The sequence below is a fragment of the Ranitomeya variabilis genome, chromosome 6 (genome assembly GCF_051348905.1).
Source record: "Ranitomeya variabilis isolate aRanVar5 chromosome 6, aRanVar5.hap1, whole genome shotgun sequence".
NCBI lineage: Eukaryota > Metazoa > Chordata > Amphibia > Anura > Dendrobatidae > Ranitomeya > Ranitomeya variabilis.
This window is the reverse complement of record NC_135237.1, coordinates 137,211,951-137,230,377: the sequence shown is the minus strand read 5'-3', so window position 1 is coordinate 137,230,377 and position 18,427 is coordinate 137,211,951. Positions and strand designations below refer to the sequence as shown.

At 43.8% G+C, this 18,427-nt stretch overlaps 1 protein-coding gene across 3 annotated transcripts in view; it reads right to left on the bottom strand.

The window, feature by feature from the left end:
• The window catches only part of DNAJC13 (DnaJ heat shock protein family (Hsp40) member C13), a 217,204-nt gene that overhangs the window by 64,620 nt on the left and 134,157 nt on the right, over window positions 1–18,427 (bottom strand). For 2 of the 3 annotated variants that reach the window (XM_077269034.1, XM_077269037.1), the window contains exons 20-25: window positions 17,636–17,779; window positions 14,712–14,726; window positions 10,021–10,103; window positions 9,457–9,610; window positions 7,503–7,606; window positions 6,932–7,091 (exon numbers count right to left, since the gene is read on the bottom strand). In XM_077269034.1, coding sequence (XP_077125149.1) covers window positions 6,932–7,091; window positions 7,503–7,606; window positions 9,457–9,610; window positions 10,021–10,103; window positions 14,712–14,726; window positions 17,636–17,779 — 660 coding nt within the window. The remainder of the gene's footprint in view (window positions 1–6,931; window positions 7,092–7,502; window positions 7,607–9,456; window positions 9,611–10,020; window positions 10,104–14,711; window positions 14,727–17,635; window positions 17,780–18,427) is intronic. The other variant, XM_077269036.1, reaches the window with a different exon arrangement.

Sequence of the window (18,427 nt, the reverse complement as noted above, 5' to 3'; positions counted from 1 at the left end):
CTGCAGGGGGTTGAATACTACTTTTAGGCACTGTATATAACATCTGAGGCACAGTAGAATTTTAATAAGATTCAATCTTCTTACCATCGAGAGTTGCAATTTGTATTTTTTTTTTTTTTCCACTAAGGGAAGTTTTTTTTTTTTTTTTCACAACCTATAAGAGAGGGTGAAATTATAATTCCCAAATATTGGAATGGGGAAACTAATTTCCTGTTTGTTGCATTTTGGAATGAGCTAGCAGGGTATCTAGTGGACATAGCACTGATTTTCCCCAATTGATGTTAAGACCCAATAAATGCCCAAAGTTTTTAAGGATGTCCATAAAATTAAACAGTGAGCTATCACAGTGCCTAAGGAAAAGCAAGAGGACAACTGCATATAGTGTGATTTTCTGTTCCTTATCACTGTTGCCAAAGGTTCAATGACTATGGCAAATAATAGCGGCAACGGAAGGCACCCCTGCCTTGTACCTCTGTGCAGCTTACAAGTCTGAGAAAACACACCATGTGCTTTAAAGTTAGCTGTAGGAAGAATATAACAATTGTACCCAGGATATAAAAATAAGCACAAACCTCATTTTTTGTAAAACTGCCCATAAGAACCTCCTTTCTACACTGTTGAACGCTTTGGCAGGGTCTAAGGATAACACTACTGATTGTCCCATGTAGTCAGCTCAAAGTTGCATATTTAGGAATAAGCGGAGGTTGATTGCAGTAGACTTATTAGACATGAAACCTGGCTAGACCGCTTCGACTATTGTAAATATAATTCCAGAGACTGTTAGATAAAAGTTTTGGCTAAGATTTTAATGTCTACTGTTAATAATGAAACAGGCCAATAGGACTCAGCTAATTGAGGGTATTTGCCTTTTTTGGGAAGAACAGTAATTATCGCCTCTTGCATAGAGGGCGGAAGGAACCCTCTGATAAGGAATGATTGAATACTTTTAGTAAGTTAACAAGTAATATATTACTGAAGCGTTTATAGACCTCAGCTGGGATCCCATCTACTCCTGGCATCTATGATAAAGGCTTTTTCTAATTCCTCCAAAGGTAAAGGGCCATCTAGCAAACATTTATCTTCTTTAGTGATGAGCGAGTATACTCGTTGCTCGGGTTTTCCCGAGCACGCTCGGGTGATCTCCGAGTATTTGTTAGTGTTCGGAGATTTAGTTTTCATTGCCGCAGCTGCATGATTTACGGCTGCTGGACAGGCCGAGTACATGTAGGGGTTGCCTGGTTGAAAGGGATCACTTGCCATGAGTGCCGGCCACACTACAACGCTCAGTTATCTGGCAATGAAAACCACAAGGGTCTCCTGCAGACCCCAGGTTGTCATGCCAACCCATCAGCGACCTGCGGTCATGCAACATGGGTGCCGATGGGAGGCGCTTCTGACACTATCATGTTAAATGCCGCTGTCCAGAAATTGACAGCCATATTTAACATGCTAACAGCCGCTGGTAGATCGCGATTCAACCCGCGGATGTTAGAGGCATATGTCAGCTATTGAAATCAGCTGACATGAAGCGTGGACTGATTAAGCAGTTTGTGAAAGCTCTATCGAAAAAGGGAAATTAGACTTACCGGTAATTCCATTTCCAGGTAGTCTTTCAGGACAGCACCATGGAGGACGTCCTTCCTTGACCTATAGCGGGACAGGATCATAGAGAGGTTAAAAGGACCCTCCCACCTCCACCCTCCAGTGTTCTTTCAAAGTACCACCGAAGGATGGAAATAAATGGTCTAAACATGCCCTTACAAACATGTCTGTAATAACCATTAAACTGCTTCATCTTAATTTCGAGCCATGGTGATCCGAAGGACGAACGATCTGCCGGTAGATTAATCCCGAACAATCCTAAAAACAGAAACATAAGGGAGGGAACTACGGGTGCTGTCCTGAGGGACTATCTGGAAATGGAATTACTGGTAAGTCTAATTTCCCTTTTTCCATTATGTCCCTCAGGACAGCACCATGGAGAATACCAAAGCAACTCTCCCAGGGTGGGTACAGAAGCCCAGGAATCAAAGTCCCAGGCAAAAAAACTGACTAAATATATAAAGGATCTGAAAGATCAGAAAAAACAAAGATATCTAAAGAGATCCGCAAAGAAAATCACGGTAGTGAGTGCCTGGTATACATCTATAATGGCCAATTTCAGTATGAATGTGGTAAATGAAATAAGCATCAGGAGCAGAGAGTGAGATACACCCATTGTACTCCAATACCAATAATGAATCACAGCAAGTTATTTATTGTGATAGATACTTATAGACATCGCAGCCCCAGAATAGGGTTAGAAAACCTTATTGCCCAGCAAAATATGGTGAAAGCCACAGCCACCACACAATGAGGACTGTACCGACCAATAATAAGCTGCATGTGCTTAACAACACAGGACAGTTCCTTCATCGGTCCTTCTGGGCTCAGGTTAAGCCTTGGTTACAGACCAGCTTACTGTACTACAAGGAGACCTGCAGGACAGAGGTCCTGGACTGCGGGAAGATCAAACCAATAACAGTTAGTACATGGATAATGGCAGATCATTGGGATGTACGCACATTACTCATCCAGGAGATCACGTCTATTCCAAATCCTTAGATGTCTAACCCCAAGAAGGGTTATATATTATTGAAACTAAGGATTACACCATCCGGCAGGTAATATCTCCTGCCATTACCAACGTCGGGCTTCTCATTAGAAGCGCTGAAAGAGAAACGTGGATCATCACTCCTGTTTTTACTTGATGTTAGACACAGGGTGTCCGGACTCTGAATCAATGAAGGTGGTGGTGGTAGTGCTAGTAAAAATCTTCCGACACTTGTATAAATGCAGTTCCGAATAATTTCAAGTCATTAGTCCAGACATTATAAGTATGTCACCTTATTTGTCCATATATGCATATTACGCACATACATATCCCAAGAGGCAATCTCCTCAGGAATCTTTATACACCCAGACTGCCATTGTGGGAGTAACCATATTCCATGGCTAGAGAAAAAGTAGGTTTCTTCCTCATAACAGAGGGAGATTATCTACTGTGAGGCAGTGAAACTATGGAGTCTTAACAGTAAGAGCCCTGGATACAGTTTCATTTATCTTAGGAGCCATGACTGCTGTAAGAGCCGTATGAGCTGTATGGGATCCTCTGCCACACGACACAGTGCTGCTGCTTCACCACAAGGTACAAAAGGCAGTGCTGATGTCCCTGGAAAACAAACCGCAACAGACTTATGGGACAAGAAACTGTATATCTATCTGATTGCCGAATGTGGAGTTTGGGAAGGATTAATAGTAACAATAATAAACTTCCATCCATATAGTGTCCACGTATTCCGCAGCGCTTTGCAGTTTGACAGTCTCAAACACAACAGTCATAAGTAACAACCATATAATAAAGCAAAATAAACCCACCTTGCTCCTGAGAGCTTACACTCTACAATGAGGCAGGGAAGATACAAAAGTACAGGTGTGTATCAAGAATGTTTTATTTACAATGATTGCACAGCCATCTTCAGGGGGTGGGGATAGATGGAGATAGTCAATGGGCTACACACACACACATAAAATGACTGATTAGGGAACGTGATAGGCCACTCTGAACAAACGTGCTTTGAGGGTGCTCCCAAAGCTATGCAAATTGCAGATAGTCCAAATATCTTTAAGGCAAAGCATTCCAAGGCTGAAGGAGTCCCTTCTTTCAACTCGCAGGATTTTCTGCTCCCAGGACAGTAGTATGTCCTTTTATAGGATGTACCAAAATGACGTATGTCATCTTTTAAAGCTAATTATGTAATAGACTTGCCTTTAGCACTCAAAGTAGAACCTACCTGAGAGATCTGTTCCAAACAGAAGAAATGCAGATTTTACTAAGCCAATTCAAGCCTGTTTGCTTGACTAAGCCCTGTTGTAAAGAATGAAGTAGCAGAAGCTGGATCTGGGTCCAAAACACAAGGACCATATCCAGAGTTGAGGCCCAAGACAAAAATGTGAAGAGGTAGGCCGATGATACAATGTGCGGCCACACAACAAGGCACGGGACAGAAGGTCTGACCCAGTGGCTCACAGCCAGAGGCGAAAAAGGCACCAAGCCCGACACACTAATAATACCCCCTGAGGCAAAGGGCGCCGAAACCATATGATGCAATATGATGCATATAGGAACTATGAAGCAATATAATGCAATATGATGTCCAGAGGCACTATTAGTCTGATTCAATATGACGCAATATGATGCACATAGGAATAATGAAGCAGTATGATGCAATATGATGCATGAAGTAACTATGAAGCACTATGGTGCATATAGGAACAATGAAGCAATATGCTGTAATATAATGCACAAAGGCAATATGAAGCACTATGATGCATATATGAACCTTGAAGCAATATGATGCATAAAGGCAATATGAGCACTATGATGCATATAGGAACCATGAAGCAATATGATGCAATAAGGTGCAGAAAGGCAATATGAAGCACTCGATGCATAAAGGAACCATGATATAATATGATGCACAAAGGCAATATGAAGCACTATGATGCATATAGGAATAATGAAGCACTATGATGCATATAGGAACCATGAAGCAATACAATGCAATATGATACATGAAGCAACTTATGAAGCGCTATGATGCATATAGGAACTATGAAGCAATCTGATGCACAGAAGCAATATGAAACAGTATGATGCCACAGCGGCACTCAATATGATGCATAGAGGCACTATGATGCAGTATTATGCACAGAGGCACTCAATATAATGCATAGAGGCGCTACGATGCAGTATTATGCACAGAGGCACTCAATATGATGCATAGAGGCACTATGATGCAGTATTATGCATGGAGACACTCAATCTGATGCATAGAAGCAGTATGACTTACACTTTTAAGCAAAAGAGCCATCTATCAGAGTTCCAGATAAATCTCCACTCTGAACAGTACATCTCATTTGTCAGACTGACTCCACCCGAAGGCTAATTAATGAGCAGCAGCTGGAGGGCAGTCTTCATGGAGACAATGTGCTGAATTAACACCTTGTGTCCGCCTCTGGATGGAGTAGTTAGGTTGCAAAAAAAACACCTGCTTATTGAACCAGAAAATGGAAAGCATGCTTCCAAAGTCACTCTGAAGCCCAATCATAAGGCTCTGTGCAGACAAGACCTGCAACTAACTGAAGTCCAGTCATGAGATGTAGCCTGGACATATGGCCCTACCATAGCCTAGAGGTCCAAGGCCTAGCTGTAAATGGGTTCCAGGTACAGCTTTGGCACAAAGGCATGAGACTAGAGTCAGTCCAGAGGCCCAGGCCATCAATGCAACATTAAACCATGTACTCACCTGTGCTGGCTCCATACCTGCTAGAAGACAGGGGGAGCTGGTAACGCCGAGAGCCTACCGTGGTAGGAAGCAGCGTCCCGTCAGGAATGATGCATTACTGCCTGTGCCCCCTTCCGTGTTCCATCGAAGAACGCACGCCGATCCTATGTGCCGGCGCCCCTTTCTGACGTCACCAGAAGCACAATGGACTTTTCCACCACACAACTTTCGGGAGTAGCGGTGTTTTGCCGGTCGGCGTCCGAGCCGAGAGCCCCCCACCGGGAGGAAGCGGCTCTACCCAGGAGCCCGTCCACTCGACTGGTCTCTGGGGCTGAGGGACTCCCTACCGGGGAGTTTCCACCCTGGGCTACTTGACAGGGGGAAGGATTGGACCTGCCAAACGATCCCTCTAAGCCCATTGCACAGGCTGCCTGTTGGCTGAGGAACCTCTCAAAGAGGAGTCGGCCACGGTGCGTCTGACCAGGAAAAGGGAAGGTTGAGACCCCCAAACTCTTAGTCCATTTGGTACAGCACTCGTAGCTGAGGGACCTCTACCCAGTTAGGTGTTGGCCACGGACCACTTGATAGGGGGAAGAGAATCCACAGGCTATCTTCGCTCTAGGAGCAACCTCTCATACATCCGTCCCTGTAGGGACAGGAAAAAACACTGGAGGGTGGAGGTGGGAGGGTCCTTTTAACCTCTCTATGATCCTGTCCCGCTATAGGTCAAGGAAGGACGTCCTCCATGGTGCTGTCCTGAGGGACGTAATGGAAAGAAGGAGAAACTTTTAAGTGCCTGTGTACCAATTTGCAGGGACTGTCAGAAGCAAAACTGAAGGAAGGCATTTTTGTGGGTCTGCATTTTTTGGAAACTCATTAAGGATGATGTGATCAAAGTAAAAATAAAAGCTGTTGAGAAACGTTTCAAAGCCTTGGGTTGTCTGATGAATTTGAAGCTACATTTTTTACATTCCCATTTGGACTACTCTCCTGAAAATCTGGGTGCTGTTTGTGAAGAGCAAGCAAAAAGATTTCATCAGGATATCCAGCAGATGGAAAGACGATACCAAGGAGATGGAATGTGAACATGATGGGGGACTACTGCTGGATACTTCACAGAGAAGATCCGCAGGCCTTCTAAAAGAGAAAAGGTATCAAGAGAAGCATTGAAGAGAAAAGGAAAAGGCGCCGAGAATTAATGTCCAATAAAGTAGCATAACGAATGTTCAATAAATTTCTCTATACAATATTGTGTACATTTTTGGCTACAAAAAAGATTTTTCTTCTTCAGCTCGCTAGTACGTAATTTCACACGCGTTTCGTGCAAATTCCATAAGTGATGGTTAAAAATGTGTGTTTTTTTTTTAAACAAGGCATAACAAAACATAACAACCAGTCATTGGATTTTAAACAGTTTTTAGAAACCCAAATTTTGCATACCTGTGTATCCTGCACCTTATATGCATTCTCTCAACAGTGTAAATTAGAAGCTACCAGTGGGGAAAATCTGACAATGTTCAAAAAAGTCAAACCCCAGAAACACAAATGAATAAAACAGTATTGCCAATTGTGCTTATATAATATAGTAATTAAACAGCTGATACCCTATCAAGCATTCCGACAATGTACTTGGTATCTGTAAATGGTCCTATTTCTTCATGGCACCGGCCATACACAATTGCCAGGGCTTGTAAACATAAACACTTCATGTTCACTTTTGGAGTCAGGAGGAATCGATGGTACAGTTCATTGAAGAAATCATACCTATAAAACAAATGAAGTAAAGTAAGATGGGCCTCAAACGCTGTGAAATACCTAAAAACAACAAACAGAACAAGTACTCACCCTCCCGGAGCCCAGCACTGATTCTCCGCCATTGCTCCGGTCTCAGTATTTTGGTTGCAGTGGTGAGGCAGATGGCATGAGCTGCTGAGCTCTGTGAGTGGCTACTATGGCGATGCTGAGCACCACTGATGTGATGTCACCACTGTACCCAGAACACTGAAACGGGAGCATGGTGGAGAACTAGCACTGGACCTAGGCAGGGTAACTGTGTAACTGCTGCGCTTGTCGTTTTAGGTATTTTGCAAGTTTGGAGGTCCACTTTCCTGAAAGTAGACAACCAGATTAAAACAAAGCATCAGACAATACACCACATAATAAAGGGTTTCTTACGACTGCTTTATCACACTGTTCTCCTCATTCTCATCTTCCTCCAACAGCAATCGAAGGTAGTAGTCTCCTATTTTTATCTCATCAGCCAGACATTCGTATTTCACCTTCAATAAAGGATAGAAAGCACGGAAGATCAATAGAGGGCTAAGGAGAAACCGTCATCTTTCGATACCCTAGGAAGGCTTTGTACACATTGACCCCTACACGCAATGTAAAACATACTCCAAGCTTGAATTATGAAAGCTATATATAACAATCAGTCGGCATCGATATAGCACAGTACATAAGTCCATGTGTTCCATCAGGGAGGCTACAGTATGCTTGCCTTTAAAGGGACTGTCAGCACTGAATGATTGCTCAATCCAAGCACAAGCACTCGGTGCACCATGGTGTGGCTAAACATTAACTTCATGTTCTCACCTACTTGTTTTCAATCTATCTCCATCCTTCTCTTCCTCTATCAAGGCAAAGCTGTCAATCAAAAAAAGGGGGGATGGAGATAAAGGGAAAACAATCAGGTGGGAAGATGTAGTTAAATATTTGGCATCACCATGATACACTGAGTGCAGGTACTTTTTGGTTTTAACCGAGACAGGTGCTGACAGAGTCCCTTTAAAAGTGACACATCATACTTTATTTGTAAACCTGTATTTAATCTGACATGGAAAAGAAACATTTGTGGTTCCATTGAAAACATGAAATCAAATGATTACAATCCAACTAAAAACTGATGCTTAGGTTTGTTTTCCATAATGAAATATTGCAATTTGTAGCCAGCAATCTTACAAAATGACAACAGAAAGTGCAGCCATATTGGTTGTCACCTTTAAACTACCTTCTCGGCAAGTGAAGGACAATTATCCTGTTGCTTCGTACTAAAGAGTGGAGAAACTACAAACTGATTACAAGTTCCTGGGAAGCAAATTCAAAAGGGACAACTAATATGGCTGAGCTTTCCGTAGCAACTGGTATAAAAATGCCAATATCTCAGTAAGAAAAAAACTGTTCCTGCAGCTCACACTTTGTCTCCCTAATTCATGCCCCACGTTATGTTTAAGGTAGAAATCCTCTTTGGCAATTGAGTTTGTCGTACAACTGTTAGTTAAGAAAGGCTCAAGACAATAGAGGCCCCCATACACTTTAGACTAACACTGGCCAAACCCACCAAAAATAGACTAAAAACCACGGCACTCCATAGTTGCAGTGAAGAAAATTTGAATGGGGCCCCCAACAGATCATGGTCAGGGTTTGATTTCAGACTGCCGATCCTTTTGTTCTCTGAGAGATAAGCCACCACCGGAGGAGTCTTGCAGCAGATCTCTCAGAGAACACAGGAGCGCTCATCCGCATATGCACTCCTGTGTATGGGAGAGTCAGGCGGGATGACGATCAGATAAATCATCATTCAACCTACTGCCATTTAGAGTCTATGGGGGGCTAAATATGTATTGGTTTGTTTTACAAGATAATTGAACAGGTGGTAGTCTTTTCCTAATTAACAAATAGTTGCTTAAAGAGAATTTATCACCAGGTTTTTCCTGCCCCATATCACAGCGGCATAAAGTAGGCACCAATCCTGATTTTAACTCTGGCTCTGAAATTCTTCTCAGTGCCAAGTCTCTGCTATGTAGTCATCGATATTCATGAGCTCTGGCAATTTCTGACCCCATCATTTATTGGCAGATTTTGACCTCTGCACAGTGAAGGAGGAAACGGGTCAATGTGGGTAGCGTTAGACTGCGCTCATCACTGAGAAGACTAGCAGATCTGCAATAGGTAAAACAGTGATTTTACCCAAAGTACTGCAAGAGGACAAGTAAGTGACACATAGCTGGAATCCGGGTCCCAGTCACTTTTAGACTGAACCTGCTGACAGATTCCCTTTACAAACTCATTGGTGGCTTTCTGTCATGCTGTTGTCATTGCCGAGACTCTAGGAGGATGCCATCAATACCTCAAACTCCTGATGATTCCATGAGATCACTGTTGAGCTTCCAAGCTCCCGGTCAACATTAAATGCTCGCATTTCAGCTTCAAGCGTGTCTCTCAACTCCTCCCTTGTTTTAAAGTTCCAGATCAAGTTCGATCGAGCATGATCCTGGTGAAATCTTCAAACATACAAGCAATAACAAGCAATTCAAATGTGAATTAATGCAAAGGAAAAATGTGTGACCGTTTATGAAAATTATAAAGTAGAAAATGTTTTGTTGAAGTAGTCTTGGGTCTTATTCTATAATTCAGTTACATAGGGGCGAGGAGGGTAGACGTTGGCTTCAGCAGTGAGGTTTCATATGAAATCTCTCATACTGTAGTTTTCTGGTTCTTCTCTGAAGCATAGAATTTCTTCCATTGCAGGGGTTTACATAAAATTAGCTTTGGTGTATGAAGGAAATTCAAATGTAAATGATGAATCAAAAATAATACAATAGTAAGAGTCAGACATGAAAACTCATGCATATATTTTTTCTGTTTTAATTTGACAAACTATTGTTTTTTGTAATTTTTTTGTGCCTTTCACCTGTAGTAAAAAAGATCCCAATTGGCCTCTATCTTTATCCGTTGTCGCCGTTTACGAAGGATGACAGGTTTTTGGTTTATATTCTGCAATTATAAAAGCAAATATTTATTGAAAACTGGTTTAGCAAGCATATTTCTGAAATTAAAAGGGTTTTGAACATCTCAAAACAACATGGTGAATTATCCATAGGTCCCCAGTCATGTTAGCTCTATGTCTTTGAACAGGATAATCTGTACATGTACCATAGTCTTAATCACACCATGAACATATCAGATACACCACAATGATACACAGCACACTACCATCTGCTTAAAAAGTGGTTATACGGCCAAGAAGGACAGCAGCAGTCTAAGCCATCAGTAGATTGAAGATTTGGGAAACCAGAAATATAGCCAAAAGATCAATAGGAGTCTGCTATAAAGTGTAGAAAATACTGCAGTTTTATATATTCACTAGAATTCATTACAACTAATTTGAAAGTGTAGTGGACATATAAAGCGACTGCTGTACACCAAATACAGATATTGCCAGCAGCTATAAAATGCAGTATGTGTGGTGCATCAAAATGACCTCTAGAATTTACGCAATGAGGTTTAAAAGAAAAAAGGGTCTTTAAACAAAATCTGTCACCAGGTTACAATAAAGACAAAGACCCATATTCCAACCCATGCAAGGCTTTTCACTGCAGCTTGGATAAAATTTGCTGCAGCTCTGTTACTCCTCTTAGTGATGAGCTCAGTATAACTATTGATTTATAGCTTTCTAACTATAGCGTTTATAGTCAGAAAGCTGCCAATCATAATAATCAGAGCTTAAGATTATCGCGCTCTACATAGCAGATCTCAACATTGAGAGGACTAGCAGATCTGTAGCAGATAAAACTGTGATATATCATATCAAAACTACTGCAAGAAGCCCAATAAGTTACCCAGAATGAGATTCATGGTCTCTGCCTCTATTTATGCTGTTTTCAAATAAGACTGAAAAACCTGGAGACAGGTTCCCTTTAAATGTTTGATATTAACATCAGCTCTACTTTTTTTTTTTTATAAATCAGACATTTTTTAAGTTTATTTATTTCAGCATAGCATACAGCACATTTTCACTGTATATGAGTAATGACAATTGACTACACTTTATACAGTATACTAAAAATGAAGGGAGGAAAAGCATTGATGACAACTAAAAAAACAAGGGTACAAGACAGCATTATAGGGTTGTAGACTTGTTATAAGGAGACTAAAAGTTGAAATAAAATATTACATAGACAAAGGATTATCTATTTGTGCACATACAGCAGTGAGGGAACTTCTGTGCCTGTAACAGAAGGCAGAGGAGGGTTGGAAGCCTCCTGTTACACTACATGCAGAGCACCAGGCTGCGTTAGTCAGCAATGTAATAAGCCAGGAGGACACAGTCCTAATAGGCAGAAGTTTGTTCTTTAGGACCTTCCGCTATTGACATATTTGCCAAAAAAATGGAATTCAAAAGCATTCAAGATATTCACACAAAATAAAAGTTTGGAAAAAAATATTAATTTAGGGGCAAACTACTGTACCAATCTACATGAAATTTGGCACATAGCTAAATCCAGTGCTTCCGAAGGTTCTAGACCAGGTTTCAGCTTTCTAGGACCAAGCATTCTCCATATATGATGATTACAAAAAAAAAAAAAAAAAAGAATATCGTGTATGACTCCTCAGATATGTTAGCATCATATCAGTAGCTAGCAAAGTTTATAACCCCACACACAAAAAAAACAAACAGTTAAACCAAAAAGTTTGTGAAGCACGCACACACTTAGCTTGCATCTATTCTGTAGGACACCTTTGGAGGCCGGTTATCTCAAGGAAGAACAAAAGGACTGGGGGAATTTGAATACAATGTGCCCAATGGCAGTGGCGTATCCAGGGGGGGGGGCAGCCGGGGCATGTACCCTGGGTGTAGCTGGCAGGGGGCCGCAGTCGGGCCGCCTAATGCAGTGGTCCGCAGCGTCTCCCCCAGCAGCTGCCTTCTGCCGCCCCCCGGACTGGGAGTCAAGCTGACAGCCGGCACAGAGAAGCTAGCGCGCCGGCTCCCAGTATTCAATTGTACTCGTATCTTACAGACATGAGTACAATTGAAGATCTGACTGCAGGGCAGCATCTAAATTGGAGTTGGTTTCTTGAGGGGGAGGAGTCGATTGCAGGAAGCTGCTGGTGGAGAAGAGAAGCTGGAAATGAGGAGCCCTGCGAGGAGAGGACCGAGGGGCTGCAGCATGGAGCCGTGTGAGGAGAGGAGCTGCACCATGGACCCAGGGTAAAAGGGTACAAGGGAATGAGGACGCAGAACTCGGTGTGAGGCTCTCAGGATGTAATTTGGAAAGGGGCTGATGAGACGCTGTGTGGGGAATAGGGGAGATGATGAGGAGCTGTGTGGGGAATAGGGGGATGATGAGGAGCTGTGTGGGGAATAGGGGGCTGATGAGGAGCTGCGTGGGGAATAGGGGGATGATGAGGAGCTGCGTGGGGAATAGGGGGATGATGAGGAGCTGCGTGGGGAATAGGGGGATGATGAGGAGCTGCGTGGGGAATAGGGGGATGATGAGGAGCTGCGTGGTGAATAGGGGGATGATGAGGAGCTGTGTGGGGAATAGGGGGATGATGAGGAGCTTTGTGGGGAATAGGGGGATGATGAGGAGCTGTGTGGGGAATAGGGGGATGATGAGGAGCTGTGTGGGGAATAGGGGGATGATGAGGAGCTGTGTGGGGAATAGGGGGATGATGAGGAGCTGTGTGGGGAATAGGGGGATGATGAGGAGTTGTGTGGGGAATAGGGGGATGATGAGGAGCTGTGTGGGGAATAGGGGGATGATGAGGAGCTGTGTGGGGAATAGGGGGATGATAAGCTGTGTGGGGAATAGGGGGATGATGAGACGCTGTGTGGGGAATAGGGGGATGATGAGACGCTGTGTGGGGAATAGGGGGATGATGAGGAGCTGTGTGGGGAATGGGAGGGATGATGAGACGCTGTGTGGGGAATGGGGGGATGATGAGACGCAGTGTGGGGAATGAAAGGAATGATGAGGAGCTGTGTGGGGAATGGGGGTATTTATTGTGTGGGGAGATTTGGAGAGGAGATGGGGGGATTTAAGAACACAAAATGAAGAGCAAAGGGGGAGATGGGGGGCATATATGAGGAAACAGTACAGGGGAATGGGTTTGCATGTATGAAGAAACAGTACAGGGGAATGAGGGCATGTATGCGGGTGACTGCAGACTTCTGAATTCTCACAGTGCGCACTGCACGCTGTCAGGATTCTCTGGTGCTGGTGATTTACATACATGCGGTCACATGCTGACTAGACATGTGTGGCCTCACTCAGTGAAAATGAACAGTGAGGCCGGGCACGTCTAGTCGGAATGTGGTCAGAAGTATACAAATCACATGCTTGTGCTGACATGACTGTCCACCGGCAAGGGAGAATCCTAAAAAGTGTGCAATGCATTAGTTGTGAGAATTCAGAAGCCTGCGATGCCAGGATCCAGCTCTGCAGGTTCCAGTAGTCGTCACATGGACACGTCACTCATATGTGATTTTCATACTTGTGGTCCTGTGACATCGAGCTTCTCTTCTGCTTCTCTGTTTTTCACTGAACATTGAGAGCATTAGGAAGAGGAGCTCGTGGGTACATGACCAAGTGTGCAAATCGCATATGTCCTGGGGGGAGGGGGGTTGGCGGGCGCCGAAATGAATTCTTGCCCCGGGAGCCAGAAACCATAGATACGCCTCTGCCCAATGGATCAGATGATGATCAGTGAGACAAGGTAGGCCCCCATATATATATATATTAGATGGTCATCCAGTCTCACCAAAATTGTCAGGTTTAGTCGACTTTAATGTAATGTGTATTGTTACAATCCGTACACGATGACTAATGAAATGTATTTACAAAGTTACTCAGCTTCAGGCCCAGCATATATCTAGATTTAAAATGAATTTCAATACAAGTTAAAAAAAAAATCATTTAATCGTGTGACTTAAGCCAGTTACATTTATAAACAGACTAAACCAAAGGAGCCAGGCAAGCAAAAACAGAACTACAAATAATCCCGGGTTGCAAGCAATACATGCATATATTTAAAGTAATACTTAACATTTTTTGGAAAAAGTGCATGCATGATAAATAGAGCAGTGCAAAAAGATTCACAAGACCGTGGTCTAGCGTTCCTGCCGGTACTCCAAGGCAGCCAGACTATAGCACAGAGAGCTTCCTGAGCGCCTCTTATGATTACCGGGAAACGCGACGTTATGATGCTGCAGTGTGATGCACATCACGGTGCTGAATGAGGCTTAGTGAGTAGGCGTCACGCAACGTCATGACAGGGCTTAGTAATCACAAGAGGTGCTCAGGGTGCTGGCATTCGAGTGTAGGCCCCAGAAGGTAACACAGGTCTAGTCTGGCTACTATGGAGTACCGGGCGAGGGTCCTGCCAATCTTTTTGCACTACGCTAATAGCAATACATCATCATAGTCATATCACATTCAGACTTTGCAGGTAGGAAATCAAAAACCTGAACACCGCTTTATACCCTTCACCACTTACTGGAAATATGAGCTGATGTGATCTGTGTTTACTGTAAGAAAAACAATGAACACAGCCATAAAGGGACAAGCCGCACAAACACAGAGAAGACAAAGACTAACTCACCAGATTATTCCTGTCCTGATAGGGAATGTGGGGAAAATAAAAACAAGGGATATAAAAAGGTTTAGAAAGCAGAATGGTATTCACAGTACCCCAATTTTAGACAATATTCAAGATTTAAATTGACTTAAAAGAAAGTTTCAGGTTTCAACATACTCTGACAGGTCACTGAGAAATGTAAGCCAATATAAGAAGTGTCTGCCTCATCAGTTTTACCCTGGCTGGAAATTTTACATTTGGTGTATGTAATGTACTGTAATGTGTAAGCTTCTTCATTTTCTAGCCAGTGATGGGGCTCACAGGACAAAGACTCTGCCAGTGATGGGGCTCACAGGACAAAGACTCTGCCAGTGATGGGGCTCACAGAACAAAGACTCTGCCAGTGATGGGGCTCACAGGACAAAGACTCTGCCAGTGATGGGGCTCACAGGACAAACACTCTGCCAGTGATGGGGCTCACAGGACAAAGACTCTGCCAGTGATGGGGCTCACAAGACAAAGACTCTGCCAGTGATGGGGCTCACAGGACAAAGACTCTGCCAGTGATGGGGCTCACAGGACAAAGACTCTGCCAGTGATGGGGCTCACAGGACAAAGACTCTGCCAGTGATGGGACTCACGGGACAAAGACTCTGCCAGTGATGGGGCTCAGGGGACAAAGACTCTGCCAGTGATGGGGCCCACGGGACAAAGACTCTGCCAGTGATGGGGCTCACAGGACAAAGACTCTGCCAGTGATGGGGCTCACAGGACAAACACTCTGCCAGTGATGGGGCTCACAGGACAAAGACTCTGCCAGTGATGGGGCTCACAAGACAAAGACTCTGCCAGTGATGGGGCTCACAGGACAAAGACTCTGCCAGTGATGGGGCTCACAGGACAAAGACTCTGCCAGTGATGGGGCTCACAGGACAAAGACTCTGCCAGTGATGGGACTCACGGGACAAAGACTCTGCCAGTGATGGGGCTCAGGGGACAAAGACTCTGCCAGTGATGGGGCCCACGGGACAAAGACTCTGCCAGTGATGGGGCTCACAGGACAAAGACTCTGCCAGTGATGGGGCTCACAGGACAAAGACTATGCCAGTGATGGGGCTCACAGGACAAAGACTCTGCCAGTGATGGGGCTCACAGGACAAAGACTCTGCCAGTGATGGGGCTCACAGAACAAAGACTCTGCCAGTGATGGGGCTCACAGGACAAAGACTCTGCCAGTAATGGAGCTCACAGAACAAACAATGCCAGTGATGGGGCTCACAGGACAAAGACTCTGCCAGTGATGGGGCTCACAGGACAAAGACTCTGCCAGTGATGGAGCTCACAGAACAAACACAATGCCAGTGATGGGGCTCACAGAACAAATACTCTGCCAGTGATGGGGCTCACAAGACAAAGACTCTGCCAGTGATGGGGCTCACAAGACAAAGACTCTGCCAGTGATGGGGCTCACAGGACAAAGACTCTGCCAGTGATGGGGCTCACAGAACAAATACTCTGCCAGTGATGGGACTCACGGGACAAAGACTCTGCCAGTGATGGGGCTCAGGGGACAAAGACTCTGCCAGTGATGGGGCTCAGGGGACAAAGACTCTGCCAGTGATGGGGCCCACGGGACAAAGACTCTGCCAGTGATGGGGCTCACGGGACAAAGACTCTGCCAGTGATGGGGCTCACAGGACAAAGACTCTGCCAGTGACGGGGCTCACAGGACAAAGACTCTGCCAGTGATGGGGCTCACAGGACAAAGACTCTGCCAGTGATGGGGCTCACAGGACAAAGACTCTGCCAGTGATGGGGCTCACAGGACAAAGACTCTGCCAGTGATGGGGCTCACGGGACAAAGACTCTGCCAGTGATGGGGCTCACAGGACAAAGACTCTGCCAGTGATGGGGCTCACAGGACAAAGACTCTGCCAGTGATGGGGCTCACAGGACAAAGACTCTGCCAGTGATGGGGCTCACAGGACAAAGACTCTGCCAGTGATGGGGCTCACGGAACAAAGACTCCGCCAGTGATATCTTCTGACAAGACTCAGTAATATGTCAGAAAATAAAAAGAAAGAAATTTCCCTTTAAATCTACGAAATACTGGAGGGACATAAAGTTAGTACACAAAACAACGCAGAGTGAATTATTGGATGTGATTAGAAACTACATTGTTCTACTTTTAGTTCCACATTAGAGATCTGTACCATATAACAAAAAAAAACAAAAACAAAAGAGCTCCTATTATACACCAATCCGTATAGTTCCCAATGGCACTTATATTCAATTCTATAATGGATAAAGTGTCAACAAATGTAGCATACTGCTGAAAGCTTTTCCCAGTGGTGCAACTTGAAGCTACTGAGTTCTAATGCACAATCTCCAACAAGGCCCCCAACTATAATTGATCTCTAAGAGAACTGGTCTTCTCATATGGGGCAGAGGGATCATTGGGCCCCTGTCGGCTCTAGGGCCCCAGTGCGACTGCAACTCCTGCATGTACTATAGATAAGCCCTAAACTATTGCCTTCTATAACTGCCAGCCTTGTAGATATCAGATGTTCAGTTCTCCACACTTACAGAGGTTGATCAATTTAACAGATGTGTTGGAGAAATGATTATGACATTTACTAATATAAAAGTATTACGGTTCTCCTCCTCACAGACTGTGCAGCTCTCCAGTCCAGACAATGGCTACTGATGAAGGAGCATGTGACCAGTCCTGTCCATAGAAAGTACCTCACATGGAAAGCGGTTCTTTGATTGGAGGAGGCTGATGGACAGGTCTGGTCACATGCTGCTCCATCATTGTGAGAATAATAATAATAATAATAATATATTAGGGAAATTATTAGGTCACAAAGTGAGAGGTTTGTGAACAGAGATAGTACACATAATCAACGATAAAAATTCAACCAGCCTTACTTAGAAATGATCCTTACCTCTTTCTGTGCAATTCCCATCCGATCTCTCCAATGCAACAGAACCAAGTCAACTTTGTCCTTCGCAAATTTTTCAACTTCTTTAGCAGCTTTCCCGGCTAACCTTTGCCACTCAGGAACTTTGTTATATTTGCCATACTGGTCCTGGTTAATTAAAAAATGGACAGTATGAATTGATAAGGTAAAATAAAAAATGCCAAGTTAAGCAAAGTAAGAAAGCTGGACTACCTACAGGAACATGTGTTGGCTTTTGCGGGTAGCTACTAAATGAACACTTAAAATAAAAAAATATATATGTGTCGTGAGGTGGTGCATCACTCCAATGATGGAAGTCATGATCTGCCCCTTCAGGACCTGCATTACGCCCAGATTTTACTGGCGTCTTCCTTACATCAATAGAGGAAGTAACACATGTATCTAGCTCACCTTTTCAATGTAGCCCAATGAATGTTGCATAAAAAGGACACAAAGTAGTCCTGTCACCAGATTTCACAGTACAAACTGTAAACTGTAAATAGATCTTTTAAGCCGGATGACACTGGTGTACCTACCTTGAAAATCCATGTCGCATGGCAAGATAAACTCAATATTACCAATAGCATTTAGTCTCCAACTGTTCTTTTACATCAGTCTTGAAAACGTTCAAAGAGGATTATGCAGCCATTATTTCATGGATTGTCAAAGTAATTACACCAGCCTCATCAGGTCTAAATATCTATTTATTAAACAGGTTGCTCAGCACAGTAATATTGACCAATGCTTAAAATAGGTAATCGATATAAAATCGGTGGG